The sequence below is a fragment of the Spermophilus citellus genome, assembly GCF_964194105.1.
Source record: "Spermophilus citellus genome assembly, chromosome: 19".
Taxonomy (NCBI): Eukaryota; Metazoa; Chordata; class Mammalia; order Rodentia; family Sciuridae; genus Spermophilus; species Spermophilus citellus.
In genome coordinates this window covers 13320688-13342625 of record NC_138201.1, presented here as the reverse complement: position 1 = coordinate 13342625, position 21938 = coordinate 13320688, and the positions used below count along the sequence as shown (strand labels likewise).

The 21938-nt window shown below is 40.5% G+C and overlaps 1 protein-coding gene across 2 annotated transcripts in view; it reads right to left on the bottom strand.

Moving 5' to 3' along the window:
* Positions 1–21938, bottom strand: part of GRM7 (glutamate metabotropic receptor 7) — a gene marked incomplete at its 3' end in the record, with an annotated part of 844437 nt that overhangs the window by 109745 nt on the left and 712754 nt on the right. For both annotated transcript variants that reach the window (XM_081276152.1, XM_081276151.1), the window contains exon 8: positions 11937–12872. In XM_081276152.1, the coding sequence (XP_081132278.1) occupies positions 11937–12872 (936 nt within the window). The remainder of the gene's footprint in view (positions 1–11936; positions 12873–21938) is intronic.

Genomic DNA, 21938 nt, shown 5'->3' with positions numbered 1-21938 from the left:
GGAAAGCAAGGTCCTGGGTTCAACTGCACCAGCCTGTGATGAACTGTGTCAGAAGCAACAACGCAAGGGAGCCTGAGCTGCCCGGACCTATTCCCCCGTGAATTCACAGAATGACAGACGTAAAAAACTAAAGAAATCTGAACTGCACAAAGAAACAGCAGTACTTGCTCAAAAGTCATCCATTTCCTATAGGTTCTAGTACATGGTACAAATTTCCCTCCTTAAAGATTTTATCAGTTTAGACCAAGAATCTCCACTTCCCTACACCTCTCACCATCACTGAGTATTACTAATTGTTTAATTTATTTATTTGGACCCTTGATTCAAGCCTCTTGGGCTCTAAGAAGAGTTCATATGCTGTTCCAGTTGTGATATTGGCAAGGAGGTGATAATGATAGTATCAATGGGAAGACACTGGAAGGGCTGTTAAAAACAGAATGATATATTCCCAAGTTTTTTGGGGCCTGAAGGCATGTACAAGCACTTAAAAATAGTTTCTTAAATAATACGGGCCATTCTGGAAAACGAGAGTGTTTTAAAACTCTCATAGAAAATCATGCTCAATAGTAGTAGGCACTGGAGGAAAAAAAAGAAGTATCATTATGGGGAACAAAAACCTTTCATATTTGCAGTTGCTGGACATCTACCCAGCAGGGTTTTTTAAGACCTCTACAATTCGAGGCCTTGGATCAAAAACTCATGGTTGGTTATCAGCCAAGAAATCAATGGGAACATCAAGCTGAATGGGAGCACACAGACAGAGAGACAGTTTTCAATTTCAGACACCGGAGGACCTGTTACAAACACCAGCGCTTCTGCACCGGGTGGGCTGATCGTCAGTGCCGCCATTAAGGATTCATTTCTGAACATTCTCTTTTCCTAACAGCTGTCGTGGGAAACTGAATTTCAATAACAAAATAAAATTATAGCCCTTTCTGTTCCCAAAGCCCTTCATTAGGACCTAAAATTCAGTGCCACACAGCTCTGAGCCCTGGAATAAGATGGGGAATCCCCTTCTTCCGTGGCCATTTCTGGAGTTTTCAGTTCAATGACTGAGTGGTTGGTTTCTGTCTGCCCTTTTTTTTGTCCTAAATTTTCATCACTGAAACAACGCAAGTTTCTAACCTGTTCTCTTCTACACTGTAACTAGGTAGCGCCTCAATTTAGAAACCAATCCAAAGGTTTATAAAGCATTGATCCCCACTACTTTTTACCCATTTAGGATATGGGAGAAAAAAAAAGAACTGCATATCAAACTTCATTACAAAAATCAGAAACATCTAGTGGTTCCTTGTATCAAAAGTCTCCTTAAAAAAAACAGATAATGATCAAATTTCTGGGTTAAAACTAAACATTCCATTCATGTGGCATTTGGTCTGCACCAGACAGCAGCCCTGATTTTCTCAAGAATGCAACTTGGCCATGGTGTCCCAACCTGGTCATTTTGACCAAGCACTGGGAAGGTTACCCAAGAAAACACAATGGGATTGACAGAACTGGAAGCAGATTTAGCCAGCCTAAATATCTGGTCTAATCATTATAAACAGATCTATGGCTTTGGGTCTTGCCTGTTAGCCAGAATCTCTCAGGTGGAAACAACTGCCTCTTCCATAAATCAGGTCTCTGGAAACAGTATAAGCTCCTTCTAAAACTATTCCCTAAAATGAGCTCACATCAAACTTAAAAGTGAAGATGACAGAGCCTGCAGCATAGGACTTTCTGTCTCAGTCATTCAGTTGTCCTCCATTAGCTGTGAGGTTCCTCCTCCAGCTATGGAAACACTTGAGAACCTAGAGCAAGAACTACCTTTGTGGCATTAACTGGTTGTCTACATAGTTTGCTACAGAATTCTATCCACATTGCCCTCCAACTATTTATGTCGCCTTCCATTTCTCAATACCCTCAGGCATATTTACATGGAACACATTTATTTGAGTCTGTTGATTTCCTGATGCTTTATGACCAAACATAGTCCAACTTGGAGAGTCAAACACAGGGTAGCAACCCAAGACTCAGGTTAAGCTGGGCCAACTGAAAGTGTGTAACTCCATTAAAGATGGTGTATGTCATAAATGCTCAAGACCCAAGTGCCAGTCATTGGAGGACAAAAATCGAGAGACCCTTGATGTTCAGAAGAAACAACCACTATGACCACATACTAAGACTACCTCAACTGAGGAAGGTTGCATAAGGACAGTGTGTCTACTAAGTTTTAAAAAAAACCCAAAAACTTTAATTCCAGGAAGCCAAGAGAGCTCCCCTCAACAAGGACAATATATATACCCCAAAGGTATGCCCTCAGGGATCTACCTCCTCCAGCCACACCCTACCTGCCCACAGTTACCACCCAGTTAATCCATTCACGTGGATTCATGCACTGATTAGGTTAAGGCTCTCATAACCCAATTCTTTCACCTCTGAATTCTTTTAATCTCACAAGTGAGTCTTAGGGGGACAACATGATATTTGTGCTTTAACACAAGTTCTTTCTGAAACATAGGAAGTGGTAAAAGACAAAGAAGAGATTTTTTTGGATAATCCTGATTCTATTTACTGGTGGGTGCTGGGTCCTGGCAGCTGGGTGTATCTCTGTTCAAACCTTGGATGACTGCAGTCTGCTTTCACGTAGAAAGGTATTTCCTATTCTAGCTCAGTTTAGTCTTACAAAGGCTCTTCTTGTCTTTTACCTGGTTTAGGCAGCTTTTTCACTGCTGTGACTAAAGGATCTGACCAGAACAACTATAGAGGAAGAATACTTTATTGGAGGACTCACAGTTTCAGAGATCTTACTCCATAGAAGGCCAGCTCCATTCCTCAGGGCTCGAGGGTGAGGCTGAGCATCATGGCGGGAGAGTGTGGCAGAGGGAAGCAGTTCACATCACAATGATCAGGAAGCATAGAGAGACTCCACTCTCCAGATACAAATATATACCCAAAGCCAGGGCCCAATTACCACCTCCTCCAGCCACACCCTACCGATTCAGTTACCACTCAGTTAATCCCTATCAGGGGATTAAATCACCGATTGGGTTAAGACAGTCACAATCCAGTCATTTCTCCTCTGAAGCTCTGTGTACTGTCTCATGCCTGAGCTTTTGAGGGACACCACAGCTAAACCATGACACCTGCTGAACTAGCTATCTGGCTAAACAATGGACTAAGATGGTGAAGTTGACTGTCCCCGAAATTAACTGATGCTTCCTGGCAGGGGAATGGAGGACTGTGCCATCCCACCATTCCCTAACATCAGACTTTAACACAGCTGCTTCCAAAGAGCCATTTAGAGGGGAGCTTAGTGATGGCCAGAAACACAGCAGGCAGCAGACAGGAGGTGGTTTCATGTGGATAGACAGAACCACACAGCAGAAACAAGACCCAGTGTGCCTGTCTGTTCCAGCAAGGGGCCCCAATGACCTCAGCAAAAGCCACACACTGGGGCCGTTCCCCCACTGTCTTCAGAAGCAAGAAGCATGTTCTTACCAAGCATTCTAGATAGAGAAAATAAGAAATTTTTTCTTAAAATATCAGTGCATGTGTGTGAAAATGTGAACATGCATGGAATTGAGAGTACCATCTATCAGACTGTTGTCAACAACTATCAACAGTGACTTGCCTTCATTATGGTTTGAGTAAAGATTAAATATGGTCAGTGTGGGGGCTGAGGTTGTGGCTCATGGTAGAGCACTTGCCTAGCACATGTGGGGTAGTGGGTTCGATCCTCAGCACCACATAAATAAAATAACTGTGTTATCCCCATATATGAGTATTAAAAAAAGTAGGCAATGGTATTTACAAAGTAAGTCCTAAACAACAAAAACAATCTGCAAGTATATGTCTATTTAAATATCAAAACACAATGAAAGAGAAGGCAGTATATCCACATATTCTTTTAATGTTCAGGAAGTTCAAAACAGCTTTCAAACCTACTCTTACCATTTCTATTCCCTCAAAGTAATGTCATCTTTTGTCAATCTATTACAGCATGTATTTCATAATTTTCCTGCCTCTAAGTTGCTTCTCCCCTAGCTCACCCCAAGGACTGGGCTTGTAATTTTCACTCCAAAATATTCTTATGTTACATCCTACCCCTATTTATAAACTTCTGTTCACTCTCCGAAGCTTTGAGAGTAATGTCTGATGGCACTGTTGCGTCTGCTGTAGATTCCAGCCCCACAAAACCAGAGGGTGGTGAAAGTGCAACACAGAGATGAGCAGGCATCATTCAACGTGTGCATGAGGGTAACAGGCATTTCAGTTTACAAGCTGTAGTACTTAAAATTACCGTGGCCCATCACACTGAAAAAACGGTGACTCTTGTCATGTAAGGGTAAAATTTCTAAGCTGCAAAAGTCTGAGTTAAAGTGTAAAAGACTAGGGCATTGTAAAGCTTCTAGATTGCAAGGCCTGGGCTAAAAAGTAAACAATTCCCCTGCTATCCCTGGAACCTGTAATGTCTGTAAAGTTGTTAGGACAATGCGGGAGCTGCTCAGTAAATATCTCCATTGATTCCCTGGTTGTTTAATAGCTAAGGGCTCCAGGTAACATGGCACGTACGCATATAGGCCCCAGGACCAATCAGTTTGAATGTGTGCCCCACTTGGAAGTGACCAATCACCCCTGCCCAAACTGTTCCCTCCAATGAATGGACTAATCATGTATCAGAATTGTTGTTCAATTTCCCCGTGCCTCATGATGATTTGTTCTGATGTATGCAAAGCCCACCGCCCTCTCCAAAAAGTGTACTTAAGCTCTGCTTGACCTCTGCTCTGGGCTCTGGGCTGCTCTCCCTTCCTGAGTGAGCACGGCTAGAACGGATCCCTAATAAATCCCCCTTGCCATTGCATGGAGCTAGTCTCGTGTGGTCTCTTTCTCCGACGCTTCGCCGGACCCTTACAGTCAGAAGTCTAATTTGGGAGTGAAATGTTGGAACTCGTGCTGTTTTGAAACTTGCTCATAAAAGGAGGTCTTATTAATTGGTATTATTACACTGTCTCACATCTTCAAGGGTCAAAAATCACATAGGTGCCCATCTGTCTTCTTTATGTGCCACAAGTTGCAAACATTGCCTGCCACTTTTTCAAATGTGATGTAATTTCTTACTAGATTGTCCTGTCACTTTGTCTGGCCTATTAAATTCAGCCCACTTGTCGAATTTCCTGTGGAGATCAAGGGGAATTTCCTCCTCTGGTGCCTGTTTGTCTCTAGTGGTACACGTGTGGTATGTTTGATGCTATTTGATGTTTAATTAGAGACCTACACTGATCACTAGGTTGTGAGTTCCTAATGTTCAAGAATCCTCATTTTTCACCCCTGTACCACAGTCCCAAACTAAGTATTAGAAGCAGAGTAGATGTTTTTAAGATTTTTAGTTAAGGTGCTGAAAGATCATGAGAGAATTTTAATCAAATAGTACAAAAACTAATATACTGTTTGTTGGGAAAAGTGTAAATGGCAGCCGCACCCCAGAGAAAAACCCCAACATGGCTGCCTAACGACCTCCTCTTCCTACTTTCCCCTTTTTCTCACTGGCGCGAAAAGTCCCCGCCCATGTGAATTCTCTCCCGCTGGTGCCAATTTCAAATCTTGCTGGCAGGGAACCTTAGCCCCAATAAGAACCAATTCCTGGGCTCAGGAGCTGATATCTGGAAGAACTTGCCAATAAACAGGTGGCCTGCCATTTATCTAAACCCTGCCATCTCCCCTTGGATCTATATAAAAATACAGCCTTTTGCAATAAAATTGGAATTCTCCCGGCAAAGTGTCTTTGGAGAATTCTTTCACTGCTCCCTAAGAAAACTCCTTTCTGAATGGCCCTTGGCCAGTTTAACAAAAGAGGTTTATATAATCAGGGACAAAATTTACACAAAGTAAAGCATAGTCTGTTTCCCTAACTATTCTTTAAAAGTTGATTTTTTTTTTTCTTTTTTTGGGCGGCGGGGGCGGGGGTGGTTACAAGGGATTGAACCCAGGGTTGCTTAACCAGTGAGCCACATTTCCAGTTGCCTTTTATTTTGAGACAAAGTTGGTGTCTTGGATCTCTTGGATTACAGGTGAAGCCCAGCATGCTTGGCTAATTAATCTTAACTAAAGCTGTTTGTTTTCTCACAATGACAACAAACAGGTATCAAGGATCATTTGCTAGAGCTCAAATTCAATCGAAAATGGCACATGGAATTCAAATTCCTTCCAGTTCTGATGTATTGGTAGCAGGTTGTTTTGACACAGTGATGAGAGACATTTCAAGACCACACCTGGGTTCTGGGGATTGACCAGTGATGCTAGACATGGACCTGGAGGGACCAATGTTTACCTACGGGATCTGATCCCTCTATAAGGTTTAGTCAGGTTGACACTGTGTTTACACTTTGGGGAGTTCTCACTTTATGTGGAAAATGAAAAGATCTTTATCTTTTTTCCTATTTTCTCAAGAAATACTTCTGAGAAACATCCAAAGCTGCCTGTCTTCTTGCTATTTCTGGTTCCAGGGCCAAAGCCTTGGTCCAGTTCCGGCAAATGTCATCAATGTAAGCCATGGGGTTGATACACCACTAGGCCCTTCTAATCCTTGCCTTTCTCTTTCATCATGGATAGTGCCTTTCTGATCTCCTGCTGCCTTGATCTCTGCAGTCCTATTTTCTTGGGATGGGAATTAATTTATTCATAAAGGCTCTCAAAGAAGAAATCAAGGAAATATTTATAGGATATCCTCTGTGGGAAGAATATGTTTACACAGATTTTTTTTTTTTAAGTATGGTTGTCTTCCCCTGGCATTTTCCCATCACAGTTGTTTAAAAATGTGGAGTTCTATGCCCTATTCTAGCTCTGTTGAATCAATTTGGGGGCGGCATACATGCAATGATTTTTTAAAACAAATTCTTCAATGGATTAATGGGCACCACACTTTGAGATCCTCTGAGTTAAGGACTCGGCACTGGTTCAGAGATTGACCACCACAGTGTCTTACTTCTGCCATTTAATGGGATAATGCTCCAGAGGAAAACCAAAGGGTCCTATTACTTCAGTCCTGTAACACCCCTGGTTCTGTGGACATTGCGTTGGAGACACCTCCCCCTTGAGCCCACTACTCTTCTGCAGCAATTTTTCCTGACCCTCCCTTATCCAAATAACCACAGGCTGCATTCACAGAAGACCTCTGAGAACCCCGGATCCCATCCCTTGGGGTCAAGTTGTGCAAAGCTGGCTTTCCTGCCCATATGGAAGAAATAGACAATCCTGCACAGTTGGAAGAAATAGACAGTCCTGCAGCCAGAGAAATGTAGTGTGAAGCAAGCTCCTCACAGAGTGAATCAACACAAACTAGCACAGCCACAGGGTCACAAGCCACAGGATCTTATGAGCAAAAGTGACGGACACATACTGTACTGGCTTTTTGTGAGGATGGCCTTAGGCCTGAGCCTAAGCAACTCCATTTTAAAAACTCCAGTTTGAAACCGGCAGTCTCACCAGACAACAGAGCCCTCCAATATGGCCCCCAAAAAGTTATTTCCCCTCACCCTGATAGTGAAGCCCCTGGCAGGCTGTTCTCACCTGATAAGAGGGAAAGGCGAGAAGATTAGGGTGAAGACCACCAGACCAGATGTTTCTGACCCCAAGGTAAAAATTATGTTACTGAGAATCAAGTGGTACCTTATAAGCATTGAAAGGGGGGGTCAAAGGCCCCCAAATTTAGTATAAATAATAGAGTAAATGAACAGGGATTCAGCCAGCCAAAACAAGGTACACTCGAGCTGGAGAGCCTGATGAGGACCTGACATCCCTTCACTTGTCATTGTTCCTGATCCTCTGCAGTATCCTCCTCACCGCTTTCAAACTCTACCGCATGTCTGTGAGAAACTGATGTGACTCCATTTTTGAGAAACCAGCTTCTACCTCAAGGCCTGCCCTAAAGGAAGGGGGTGTGACCCTTATTCAGAACACATACCCACCCTGCTGAGTTGTTTGTCTGTAAATAACAGGAGAGATCTGTGGTGCCAGGTGTCCCTGACTCAGTTAAGCTAGATAAGGACCCACAGCAACCCCCTAGCAACCTCCAATCAACATGAGACAGGGAAAATACCTGGGATGACCCCCCCCCCCAGTAGTTTATGGTGGTTGATAACATGTTGGGAAACCATGTAGTTTAGCACATACACCCCTCGTGGCCTAAACCAATCAGTTTAAAGGATTCCCCCTCTTGTACTAACCAATCACCCCTACCCAACTTGTTCCTGCCAGTGAATGGGCTAATCAATGTTAAGAGTTGTTGTTTGATTTTCCCGAGGTATGGAATGATTTGCTGTGTGATGTTGTGATTGCATAGAATATCCCCCCCCAAAACCTATAAAATCTCACTGGGACCTCTGAGTCCAGGCTCCAGCTTGCAATAAAGACTCTTGTGTGACTGCATCGGATTCGGCTCCTGGAGGTCTATTGGGGTCCCACGAATCTGTCATTACATCTGGACTTTGGTGAGAGCCACAACTTCTCCCTACCACCCTCTCCTCAACCAGTCGTCCACTCCATACCAGGAAAAGCCTGCCTTGATCATAGTGATCTGAGTGAGTGTGCATCTGCTGGACATAAAGCCTAAGGCTTAAGACAGAGGGAATGTCTGTCATTAGCCTGTCATGATTAAGAGTGTTTTGCAGTGCTTAGAATTAATCTAGAATTGTTTGCTGTGAATTGATTATGTCTATTGCAGTGCCTAGCATTAAGGATTGTCGTTTTTCTTGTTTAAGAACCTATAGAGTGAAACTGTATTGAGTAATTTGAGTGAATAAAGCATTGAAACAGGCAGAAGTGTGTAGACATTGTTTATTTCTCCCCTCAACTACATACATCGCAATTTTGCCCCCTCGACACACTTATCAAGAAAGTTCTCCAGAAAACAACTAGCTGGAAAGCTGTGGATGGCTGGATCATCTATAGTTTCTCAGAATCTGCCAGGATAGCCTGTAACTTCCCTTCCTAAAGCAGACTTCTTTCCTTGTATGTATGACTCCCTGCCTGGATCAACCCACAGGCCAAGCCTCCGCTTTCCACAGAAAACACTCTAGTCCTTCAGTAGTGTCAAGATATGATAAACACACAGTGCCACACCACCCCTGATCGGCCAGCTCCCCCTGTGATGCTGCTTCACCAGGTCTAGTGTCTTATTACATCACTACAGTCGCCACCTACAGATAATCCTGAAAACTGGTATCATGCTCCTAAAGCTCAAGTTCACACTTCCATTTCTGGTCCTGTTACAAGATCCCCATTCTAGGAGCCAAAGGTTATGAGTGACCAAAAAAAAAAAAAAAAAAAAAAAAAAGGAAAGAAAGAAAAGTGGCCATGATCTCATGCATTCTCTGGAGCAAAAGCAAAATTAAATTTCCTGGGGTCTGACAATTAGCAAGAAAATAAACTTTGTTTATTTTTTCTGCTATGCTAATAAACTCAACCAATGAGAACTATCCCTACCATAATCAAAGCAAATTCAATTTTCTGAAACAGTAAACAGTTATGAGTGAACTCACTGCCTAATCTTGATTTTCTCTGCTGAAGTGGAATTCTTTCATTTGAAATACTTAAACTGTTACATCTATATAAAAATGGAAAATGTGTGATCCTATAGTTCGCCAAAAAAAAAAAAAAAAAAAGCCTTTTGCTGTCATCTCATTGCTTCAATTGGCAATTTGCCTCTTTCCACAGTTTAAATGCCAAGGTTTCATGTACACAAAGTGATATTTTTTAATTGATCGCTCATGCTTCTCTAGCCATATGCCTATCATTAGAGTGTGTGAATTTTCATATGATAATTCATTGCTCCCATTTGGCAATTCAGTACCTTTAATTGTGCCAGTCAACCATATAAAACGTCATATAACCTTTGGAGATTGTACAAAGAAAAAATGTGTTTTTTAAAACTCTGATATGAAAAGCATGCTGCTTAAAAACAGGTTTGTGTTTTCCACAGTCAATTGTATCAGCACCAGTGTCTTCGGGAAGAGCTGTAACTGGTGAATGCAATTCCTAGAACTTTGTATCATTTTCTGCTTTTTAAATTATACATGTGACCTTATTGAAAAGATCTAGTCATAATTAGAAATGAAATAAGAAATGTATTGTCAAATTAGTGCTACAAGACCCATCTATAAAACTACTGCTAATTGCCCAGTTTTATATTTCAAAACAATAAATGTGCAGGATGCAACTGTCTTTAACTTGCTTGATGGTGTGTATTTTGTTCTAGTAATAAATAATTATCTCCATAGACTTTGATAATGCCCATCACTCCCTCCAGAAAGTTCACTGGTTATCAACCTACGAACATATGTGTATGTATGTGTGTGTGTGTGTGTGTGTGTTTTCTATTGCATTTCCCTACATTAATCTATATTCTGTAATTCCCTAGACCCAGGGATCAAGGAAATAAAGTGAATTTCAAGGTGGCTTAATAGACAATAAACACACATTATGAATCTGAAACATACTGTTGGAGCTTGCTATGCTTATTGAGCATATATCTTAGGAAAATCTTCTAAGACCTTTCAGTACTGAAACTATAATCTGGAAAGGTTGACTTTCCTTAGTTTCAGAATTCTGTGTAGTTTCACTGAAATACTCAAAAAATGAAAGCACAGTTCCAACTTACAGCTTCTGAATCACACAATTTCAATGAAAGACATCCATTCAGTCAGCTAACCTGCTAAAAGCCATTCACTCTCTATATATGATATACAGGAGAGAGAGACAACCAACATCAGTCAACTAATTCCGGAAAGTACAGACTTTAAGACAGTCCAGCTTCAGCCCTCGTTTCTTCCCACTTGAGAGTCTAATCTCTAAACTTTTTAAAAGATTCATCCAAAATAACATGGGAAGAGACCAGATACCCAATGTCCTAGAGCACAGTCTATAATGAGGCTCTCTCCTTCATAAAGTATCAGGGACTCTAGATCTCAGTTCCAGCCTCAGTTGTACCAACCTGTCAGAACTCTTTATATCTACTGAAGGAACCCACATCTCATTAGATTAATCTCATTAGATGCAAAGGCACAAAACCATAGCCAAAAGAGGTAAGCACAGAAGTCAGATGCATATGAATCACGTCAACTTTAGGAATGCCTACATGACAGGCATGTCAAACCTGTACCTAACAAAACATTAATTGCATTAAAAATCAAAATGTTAGAGCTAATTTATAGATGTATAATTTGTTAGGATATGGGGGCCATATATCTTAACTGTACCTCAGACCAATGTATTAGAGCCTCCTGGCTTTCTAAACTTTGAACTTTCACAGCTTCTTCATGCCCTCTCTCTCTCTCGGCTGGGAAATTCTCTCTGGCCTCACTGTAATTCATTTCCTCTGATTCATATGTATCCAGACATAAGGAGTCTAGGGAGAAATAATAACCAAAGTTCTCCTTCATTCACCTATCTGCCTATATTTTCTGCATGTAGAACTAGAACACTCTTACTACAATGCCTAGCTTATATATCAGATCTCATCTCTAATGCGGCAGAGACAGCCACCCAGGGGAGGAGGCGGGGGGAATCCTACCTGGAAAATGTGTCCCACGGCCACCTTCTATCCTGAAGAAATATGTGGGTAAGCAGAGTGGGATACGAATGAATGAACAGAAAGGTGTAATTTAGATAGATTAGATCATCTTATACTGGATAATTTCCTATGGCATCGAGTAATTCTATTGTACATATAATTAACTTGAAAAGGCTACCTCTGGTCAGTTTTCAAAGGGCTATGCACAGTTCACTGCAAATTTTAGCTTCCTGGAACATGTGTGCCTATTCATTTGGCTATTTCTCCTCTTAGAAATACCATTCAGCATGTATGTGTAAAACCTCCTACTTTATCAAACCTATTTGCGTTTGATGCTTAACAAAAACACATTTGTGAAAAGCATGGAGTGATGTGAGTTTCCACTTACCTTTTCCGCTGATTGTGCAGTGCCGAAAAAAATCGGAATGAAGGCGAGCCAGACTATGCAAGTTGTATACATGGTAAATCCAATGGGCTTGGCTTCGTTAAAATTTTCTGGCACACCCCGAGTCTTGATGGCATACACAGTACATGTGACCATGAGGAGGATGCTGTATCCCAAGGAGCAAATGATTTGGAGGTCTGTAATGTCACATTTGAGAACGCCCCTGGCCTGCTCGGGGTTCATGGTCTTATGTTCATCATAGTCTACGATGATGTTGGGTGGGTCCACCCCAAACCAAATGAACACACCTAGAAGTTGCACAGATATCAAACTGGAAGTGATTGCCAGCTGTGACGTTGGGCTTATGAGCCTGGGAGCTGTCACTGACTTCTTACCCTGCTCAAAGATGCGATATATCCGATTGGTTTTTGTCAAAAGGGCAGCATAACTGATGCACATCCCCAAGCCCAAGAAAACACGCCGGAAAGAACAGACTGCCACGTCAGGTTTGGCGATCATCAGGAAAGTGATGATGTAGCAAAGAAAGATGCCTGTCAACAGAACGTAGCTGAGTTCCCGCCCAGAGGCCCGTACAATGGGCGTGTCATTGTAGCGGATGAAAGTGGCCATGACGAAGATGGTGGCGATGATCCCCAACATCGCCAGGAAGACAGGGATGACAGCCCAGGGGGAGTGCCACTCCAGTTTGATGATGGGGATATTCTGGCAGCCAGTTCGATTTTCATTGGGACGTTGGTCATACGGGCAGTGCTGGCATGTCATCTCATCAAACTGGTACTGGTATCCATCACAAGGCTCACAGGTCCAGCAGCAGGGTGTTCCCTTCTGGGTCTTCTTTCTCTGCCCAGGCTTACAGGGCAGCGTGCACACTGAGGGCGGGATCTCCCGGACACCCCTACCCCATTGCATGTCCTCTATCTGCAGCATGAGAAGGAGAGAAGGGAAGACAGGTTACTCAAAAGAGAAGAACAACAACCAACATTAGCAAACAGCTACAGTAGCAGCTAACACTGGGTGGATGAAGCTAAACAGCTCGTCCCCTGCTAGTGACGGCCACGGCCATTGGCATCCAGCAACCTGCACACTCACCAATATAGACTCTGCTCCAGACATGCTAACTGTGAGAATTTACAGACAAAAACTAAAAACACAAGTTAAATGTTTCCATTGCTGATTTCCCAAATAAAAATATCCTAAAAAAGAACTTTGGGCTCTGGATTTTTAAAAAAAAAAATTTATTAGTGCATCGTAGTTATACATAATAGCGAGGCTCATTTTGACAGCATCACACAAGCATGGAATATAATTTGCTTCATTCCTGTCCCCAGTGCTTCCCCTGTCCCTCCTCTCCTCCCTCCCCTGACCCCCTTTCTTGACTCCACTGGCCTTCCTTCTGTCTATAGCAGTGATTTATAGCTATTCATATAAATATAGCACAGTGAATCTCACCTACATGTACATAGGAAAGTTTGGTCAGATCACTCCACCATTCAACCCTTCCCTGTCCTTCTCCCTGTATCCCTTCCTCCACTCCATTGACCTCTCTTCTTCTATTTTCATGGGATTACCACCCCCCAAACATTTTATTCCTTGTTTTACTCTAGCTTCTGCATATGAAAGAAAACACTCAACTTTGACTTTCTGGGTCTGGTTTATTTCACTTAGCATGACGTTCTCTAGTTCCATCCATTCACCAGCAAGTCCCATCACTACATTCTTTTTTAGGGCTGAGAACTCCATTGTGTCTACATACCACATTTTCGTTATCCACTCATCCGCTGATGGGCACCTGATCTGACTCCTTAAATGGCTCTTGTGAATTGTGCATGTAATCACTGCTGTGACTGTATCATGAAAGTACACTGTAGATTTTTAACAAGCACCCAGAGGATTCTTGGGAACTGATAAATTGAGAAACACTGGCGTGTACTCTTCTGCCTCCCTCTGGATACTAAGCCTGTGTGTCCCAGTTCAACTTGTAAATCACAAAAATAATGTCAGCAAAGTGAAACTTTCCTTCTTCCCCCTTCTTGGGAGCTTTCATAAAATAATCACTTAAAAATTATTTTAGATCATTTTTCAGTGCTGACCATCTTACCCACATTCTAGCAGGCATTGTTGCCATTTTCATTGAAAACTTTTAAAATTCAGTGAACTTACTTGATTATTTATCAAAGAGGAGCAATAAGGCTGGTCACTGAAGGATTAACTGGATGCCTTAGAGATCAGAATAATAATTGATAAGAAAATAACATGATCCAGAAACCTTTTAGGATTGTCCATCCACTTATTTAGAAATAAAATTTAAAGAAAATCACTGTATCCTAGAAGAGGATGAAAGTGTATTTGCCTAATTAGAGTGTTGGTTTTCTAGAGGAGGATTCATCAGCAGCGGTGTTCTGAGAAGTAATGGCATTAGACAAAAGGGAAAACCACTTTACTGAGCTGAAATCTCATTGACTTGGGCATCTGTCCTGCTGGCCAGCACAGCCTCTGCTCTTTCTCTTTCCTGCTATCAGTTCCTCAGATGTCTTTGCTGTGTGCTTTCTGTTGGGTTGAGATTTCACTGAAGCTGTAGGAGCCAGACTGAACAGTTAGTAGACCGCTGTGGCATTCTGGAGCACCAGCTGGGATTACTGGAAGACAACATCTTAAACCTGCTCCCAGGTTTTCTGATTCACTGGGCCTGGAATGGGGCCTGAAAATGTGCATCTCTACCAAGATCCAATTGATTGTTGGGGAATACCGTCTGTCAACCACTGATAGATTCCAGCCTCCTAGACAGAGCATTAGGTCAAGGATGAGATCTTTGTGTACCTGATCACCGAATTTCATTTCCTGACTTTTTGAGAGATAATACACGGGAAAAAAGTCTTTGCCTTTGGTGCAATTGGAGTTTTCAGAACACAAGGAAGCTAGTGTTCATGGATAAAACAAGGACAGAATGTGCCAGAGAATAAAGGTAACACAGGGGATAACAGAGTATGAAGAGATCAGTAACTAGTGAACTTCTTTGAACTCCTGGATACAGCTACGCCTGAAGCAGGAATTGCCCAAGAGTATGGTATGTAAGATAGTAAATTCACCTATGTTGAAGCATTATGAATTTCATTTCTGTTCCCTAAACCACGACTCCTGAGCAATATATGCAATAATTTTAATACCTACAAGTCAGCAAATTATTTTACAGAACAAATTCTAATTAACCAATGATTCTCTCCCCCCATATCTCATTAATCAAATTTTTAATACAGTTGATCAAAAAATAGCTTATAAAGATACTGGAAATTCTAGATGCTTTTCTAAATGCATAATTTTAAGAGTTAAGGAGAAAGCAAACCAATAATTCATTGCTCCTTGGAATTCCAGTGCTCTGTTCATACAGGATGCACAGCAGGGAGGGATGCTTTCATTAATAACTGAATGTTAACTGTGCTTAAAATCAAAAGCAGCTGATTCCAAAAAGTATGTATGTAGATGGCTCAAGGGTTAACTTCATAAAATATCATGACCTTCCAATGGCTGAATTTAAACTTTAACCAGAGACCCAGACTCTTCAGATGACTCTAATGTGAACTCATCTGCCTGCATACAAAATCCAAGTCGGCACTCATAAATCTAACTAAATATCTTAAAGCATAATCATTTCTTTCTCAACATCATCAGTTATTGATTGAGGCAGTGAGTCACTGACAGCGATCCCAAATCCATAACATTAAGGAAATAACTTGTAATAAGACAGAAAAAAATATATGCATTAACTTTATAAATGTCACATTTCAAGAGGTACGAACATTTAAAAATTGCTATTATTAATACAAATGTTTTCAAATGTCAAATTAAAAGGCCCTACTCACTAGGATACATGGAAAAACCAAACAAATAGATACATTTCATTAGATAAATTGGTGGTTTCCTCATTCTAGTGCTTATGGATACTGATTTACCACATGATTAAATTGGATCAGTGGAAATAAATGTAGGGCTCATATAAATATGAAAACAAATTATCATTTTATGTAATATTTTACAGTCAATTTCAAACACTGCCAACTCAGTTTTTTTTTTTTTCCTTTTGGAATAAAACAAAATGTCTGGCAATACTGAACAGGTTTTTTTTTCCCTTCTCAACTTATCCTAATATATACAAGAGCTGTAACCACAAATGTTACATTGACTGATTACTAAATTTGTTCTCAATTTTCATTTAAAGTAGATTTCAACTCAGTTTAATTGTACATGTTAAAGCAACAAAGTTGCCTCTTGCTTCAAATGAACAAAAGTCTAGTTTACTCACTTTGCTAAGAAAATCATCATTGAAAGTATAAGTCCCATCTAACCTTTCAAAGTTCCAGTAAGAAAGATTTTGTTAAAACGATGCACTCTGATTTGTGTGCATCCCTGCCCATCTGCACAGAGACAGTATCTTGTTTTGAAAGAAGAAACAATTAGCAGCAAAAACCCACAGGCAGCTATTGCAGGGAGGGTAAACACTAGGGGCTGTGAAAAATCAAATATGAAGTCAATTTACTTTGCATGAAAGGTGGTAGGAATATAAATTTCAAGGCTTCTCTGAACTCTGCAACCAGACTGTGTTTCAGTTAGCTGGAAAGCCAAATGTAAGGTTCAGACAGATCAGAGTAAAGGTTGGTATGTTTATCATCTTCATTAGGAGATACAGGCTTACATCCAGATGAGAACGTGTTTTCTTCATAGGTAACTGGAGCTGACAATTATTTGATGCCTCATCTGGTCAGTGTCTGCCTTATGGGGAAGGACTGTTGAGGTCCCACTGCTCTACAAGAAAAAGAGCTTTACTTCTAGAACCATCAGTTAACCTAAGAAATGGCATGAAGACATGGATGATTAGATCAGTAGTTTGGGCAAGCGCAGATTATTCAGCTCTGGCAAATGAAAGCAAGAACAATTCTGCTGTGGAATCCTGGGAAAGTGTTCTTCAGTCTTAAAACATAGACACAAAGAAGAAAAAAAGGTATTCTGGGCCAAGTATGTTGCTCACACTTTCCTAGTATGTGTGAGGCCCTAGGTTCAATCTTCAACAGAGGGAGGCAGCGACAATTTTCCAATAATTCAAAGTCTTGCATGCATAGTGGTTAACTGTAGAAGGAAAGCGAGGACTAGACTTGCATGTGCTCAGAAACACTCGTCTCTGATTCCTGAGAAAGCATAATGAAATACTGGACTCAGAGAATCAGCACCAAGTCCATTGTTTCTGGTTCATACAGAAAAGTGAAAAATCAAGTGTCAGCTAAAAATTCCCTAGCAAACATGTTATAGGGGAAAGTTGGGGTCTAGCTACAGTAGAGAAAGAGCTACTCCAGAGGGAATGTACAAAACCTTATTATCACTAGAATTTTAAAATAAAACCAAATTAGTTTCCATCATGCTGCCAAAAACAAAAATCAAACAGAAAGAATTTTTATAAACAGTTTGCTTCCATTTTTAATCTAGAAGAGATCTGTTCCTTTTCCCAGAAAAACATTGTGTTACTCCAAGGATATTTTTCTTGCTGAAATTCTACTTGCATATTTCCAATGATTAACTCCATAGTCCAAGCTGACTGGGGCCTGAATTGTACAGTTCTCTGCTATATTATTATTTCTACTTATTAGATCTTTAATAGAATGAGTTAGCCTACAAAAGGAATCTTATTAAAATGCTGTTTGTTCATTAAAATACATGTATCCTATCTATTTTATTGATGTATCCTATCCATTTTATTGAGGGGGAGAAGCTTTTTATAAAAACACACAGCAATGCAGAATTTTCAACCTGAGGTAAGAGTCAGTTTCAGTTCTGATGTGGACCGGGTGAGATGGAGGGCTAAGAAGAGTCATAGAAATTCTGAAGCAACACTATGTCTTTGTAACTCAGTCCCTAATTTCATTTTTAAATTTTCAAAAGTTTTATGATTCTGGGGATGGAACTCAGAGCCTTGCACATGTTAGATACCCTCAGCCCCTATTTTTTAAACATTAGGCAGCATAACTGGCCTGGGAACAGAATCCTAGGACTTAACTATAACAATAGGAAACTTCATTGAAATTATACTCATTCAAATTATAGCTATCACCACCCCCTTCAATATATTGTAGGAAGAAAAGAGTCTATATAATATTAGGAGTATGTTTAATTTGCTAAAGCCTCCTAGTATTGGAGGAGGGATTCAGAATTTCATCTGTGTGCGGTCCCCAACACAGAGACTGAGAGGAGGAGTTGGTGTGCAACTGAGTCTCCACTCTGAACGAACCAGGCTTCCTACCTTGCTTGTATATTTGAATCACTCAAGCATCTCCTAAAACTTCCAAAGCCTGGACCACACCCCTATCCAATTAAATCACAATTCCTGGGGTGTGAAATGCATACAGGTATGTTTTTCATTTCCCCAGGTGATGGCAAATAAAATGTGTGGAACCACTGAACTAAGATGTCCCTAGGGCTGGCATGCAGAAGGAAATCTTTGTGCTGTTTCAAGAACTCAGTGAATACAAAGGTACATCTCTGACCCTCTTTTCTGGATCTTGTGATTTACCATCTCTCACTGGAAGTCAGAATGGGTGACCTAAAATACTTCTTTATAGTCTATTACAGTTTAATGGAAACATAGAGGAATTGTACATTGGCAGAGTCAGGAAGATCTCTGGACCCAAGTTTCACTATCATCATTGGTCAAACAACTTAAAATGCCTTCAGAAAATGGGCACAGAAGTAAACAAATGAAGCGTGTGGGGATAAGAACCACCCCTTCCTCCTAAAGCATCCAAGGTAAAAGAAATACAATCCTACTAAATTATACATCAAGAACATATAAGCCATCTGTGTTTCCGTCTCCTCAATAACAAGGTGCATCCTTATTTTAAACCTGCAGAATTCAAAGCTCCTAGACTAACTGAAGAATTGGCACCCATGAATCATTGTAAGTCTTCTAAGAAAGCTTTCTACACCCAAAATAAAAGGGGCCAGTTTTACTTGGTTTCACAACTTCCTTTATACATCTGTTTTTTCTTTTCAGAAGAAATCAGGACAGTCTTATGTGGAATCTCTAGACTTTTTATAACTTTTATGGTGCTGTGGCTTAAATATGGTTTGTTCCCTCCAAAACTCTTGTTGAAATTTAACCCCCAATACAGGACCCTTACAGAGTTATTTGGGCTCTTTCGTTACAAATCGATTAATTCATTCCTAGGATTAATGGGTTACAAGGTTAAGGATCAGAGGGGTAGCAGGATATCTCTAGAGTGGATCTATTGTAAAATCCATTTAGTTTGGTTCCTGTCTTTCCTGTCTCTCATCAAGTCATGATGCACAGGGCTGTCTTGTGACTCTGCCAACAAGAATGTCAACACCATACACGACTCCTTGACCTGAGACCAGAATCATGAGGCAAAATAAACCTTTCCTAATAGCTTCCCTAAGTATTACTAGCTCAGAAAATGGACTAAACAAACGCTAACAGAGTGTGCCTGTTCTATTAGCTCTGGGTGAGACAGTACTGCTGACAGAGGAGCAATTTCTTAATTTTTTTTTTTTTTGTAACATGCTGACTACCCTTGATTTCTTAGTTATTCCTCTTCTGGAGACAGAGTTCCCTAAAAGAGAACTCAAAGATGGATATTGAATCATATTCAAATTTACTAAATATTATTGAAAATAAGGTTTTTTAGGTTGGGATTGTGGCTCAGTGATAGAGCACTTGCCTCACACATGTGAGGCACTGGGTTCAAACCCAGCACCACATAAAACAAATAAATGAAGGTATTGTGTCCATCCAAAACTAAAAATATTTTTAAAATACTAAAATAAAATAAACAAAATAAGGGTATGCTGTTTATAACTACAAAATTTTTTTAATAAAATAAGGTTTTTAAAGACTGAATGTGAAGATAATGTAATTAGGTAAATATAATTCACATGGATTCTTCAGCAATATCCAAAATTCAACTTGTTCAATATTGGATTTGTGGTTCACACCAGGGATGGCAAACTAGAGCCTATGGATCAAGTCCTGCCCATTACCTGTTCTGGACATAATATTTTATTAGAACACCATACTCCACATTATCTACAGCTACATTTGTGCTAACAATACTAGAACTGAGCAGTTGGGAATATACAACCTGAAAATCCTAAAATATTTACTAGCTACTAGCTGGTCCTTCACAGAAAAAAAAAAAAAAATCAGCTGACTTGAATCAAACAAAACAAAAATTCAAATTCCTAGTGCACCAAAGCCTTATCTATCTATGAAACAGCTAGGCTCATCTTTGACATCTCCCATCCGTTTAGCCTCCCCAAGATATAAATGACCAACAATTCTTCAGTTTTATTTCATGCACCCACTTTTATTATTTTATCCAAAAACTATTGAGCACTGGATACTGTTTTATTTGCAGACATAAAATTAGTGCCTTTGAGATCTGAACCTTCTTTTTTCATCTTTGCTCTCACATCCTCTTTTGAAAAAGTTTTCTGTAGAGTTTCCTCAACCTTGCTGGCTACCTCCTAAGCCCAAGAGCCACAATGATCTCTTCAATGTGCCTGTCCAATTATGTCACTCTTTTACCTTAACCTTTTCAGTGACTTTTACTGCTCTTAAACCTACTACTGCATAATTGGCATCACTACTGGCATCACTTGCCTAACCTTGTCCCAATTCTGTGAAGCTTCTGAAAACTGTGGTGGCTCCATACCTCTTCAGCTCACCAGATTGCTACTCAGGAAGTCCTCAGACACACCAGACTGGGTATCACTTTTACAAACTTGCAAAGATCCTTCTCCATACCACTTAACACAACTTCTCATTATGCAAATACGTGAGTTGATTAAAGTCAAGCTCCTGGGCCAGTGTGTAAGCTTGGTGAGATCGCAGCATTCACCACTTATCCACTATGCAAACTCAACCTCTGGAAAGGTCATCAATAGCATTGCTGCAACTAGTGGATAGAGGATGTGATGAAGGAGAGAACAGACAGCCTGCTCCTTGAGAATTAACTTTTCTACAATTAGAATTTGAAGTTGAGAGTAGAACTGTGATTGCCAGAAGCTGGAGAGTAGTGGGGAGGAAAGGATAGAGCAAGTTCAATCAAGTGGTACCAAAATGCAATCACATAGTAGCAAGAATCTCTGATATGCTACTGTTCCACATAACAGAAATCTTCTACACATTTAAAAAAGCTAGGAGCAAGGATTATGAAAGTTTTAATCACAGGAAAATGGTAGCTGTTTGAGGAGATACATATGCATTATGGTTTGGATATAACGTGTCCCCCCAAATCCCCTATGTTAATGCAGGAATATTCAAAGGTGAAGTGATGCAATTATAAAAGCCACAATCTAATTACTTCATCTTAATCAAATGGGCTTACTGGATGGTTCAGTGTAGGAAGATGGGGTGTGGTTGGAGGAAGTGGGTCACTGGGGCCATGCCCTGGAAGGCTGCATGTTACCTTGTGGCCCTTTCCCCTTCCATCTCTCTTTCCAGCTGCCATGAGATTGGAAGCTTTCCTCTGCTACATCTTTCCACCATGATGTTCTCCCTCACGTTGGGCCCAGCCATGGACCAAACCTCTGAAACTCCACACCAAAACAAACTTTTCCTCCTCTAAGACGTTCTTGTCTGCTATTTGGTCACAGTGAAAAAAAGCTCACTAACACAGTGTGTAAACGTGAATGTATACGTCTTTTGAAATATCACATATTATCTTGTAATATGCACGAGTTTTATGTTTTATGTACCTGTTAAAATATATTTGATTACTTTTCTTTTTTTTTAATGACGGAAGGATCCATAATGATGAGTTCTGCTTTTTGGTCATTTACTACCTACCTATACAATGAAATGTTTGCAGTTGAGATGTCCTTGACATTTTCTTTTGGAAAGAAAGGGAATAAAATAGGGAGCACTCAATTGCTAGGTAGAGGGAAAATGAACACAATTAGCACACCATGGAGCAGGAGGAAAAC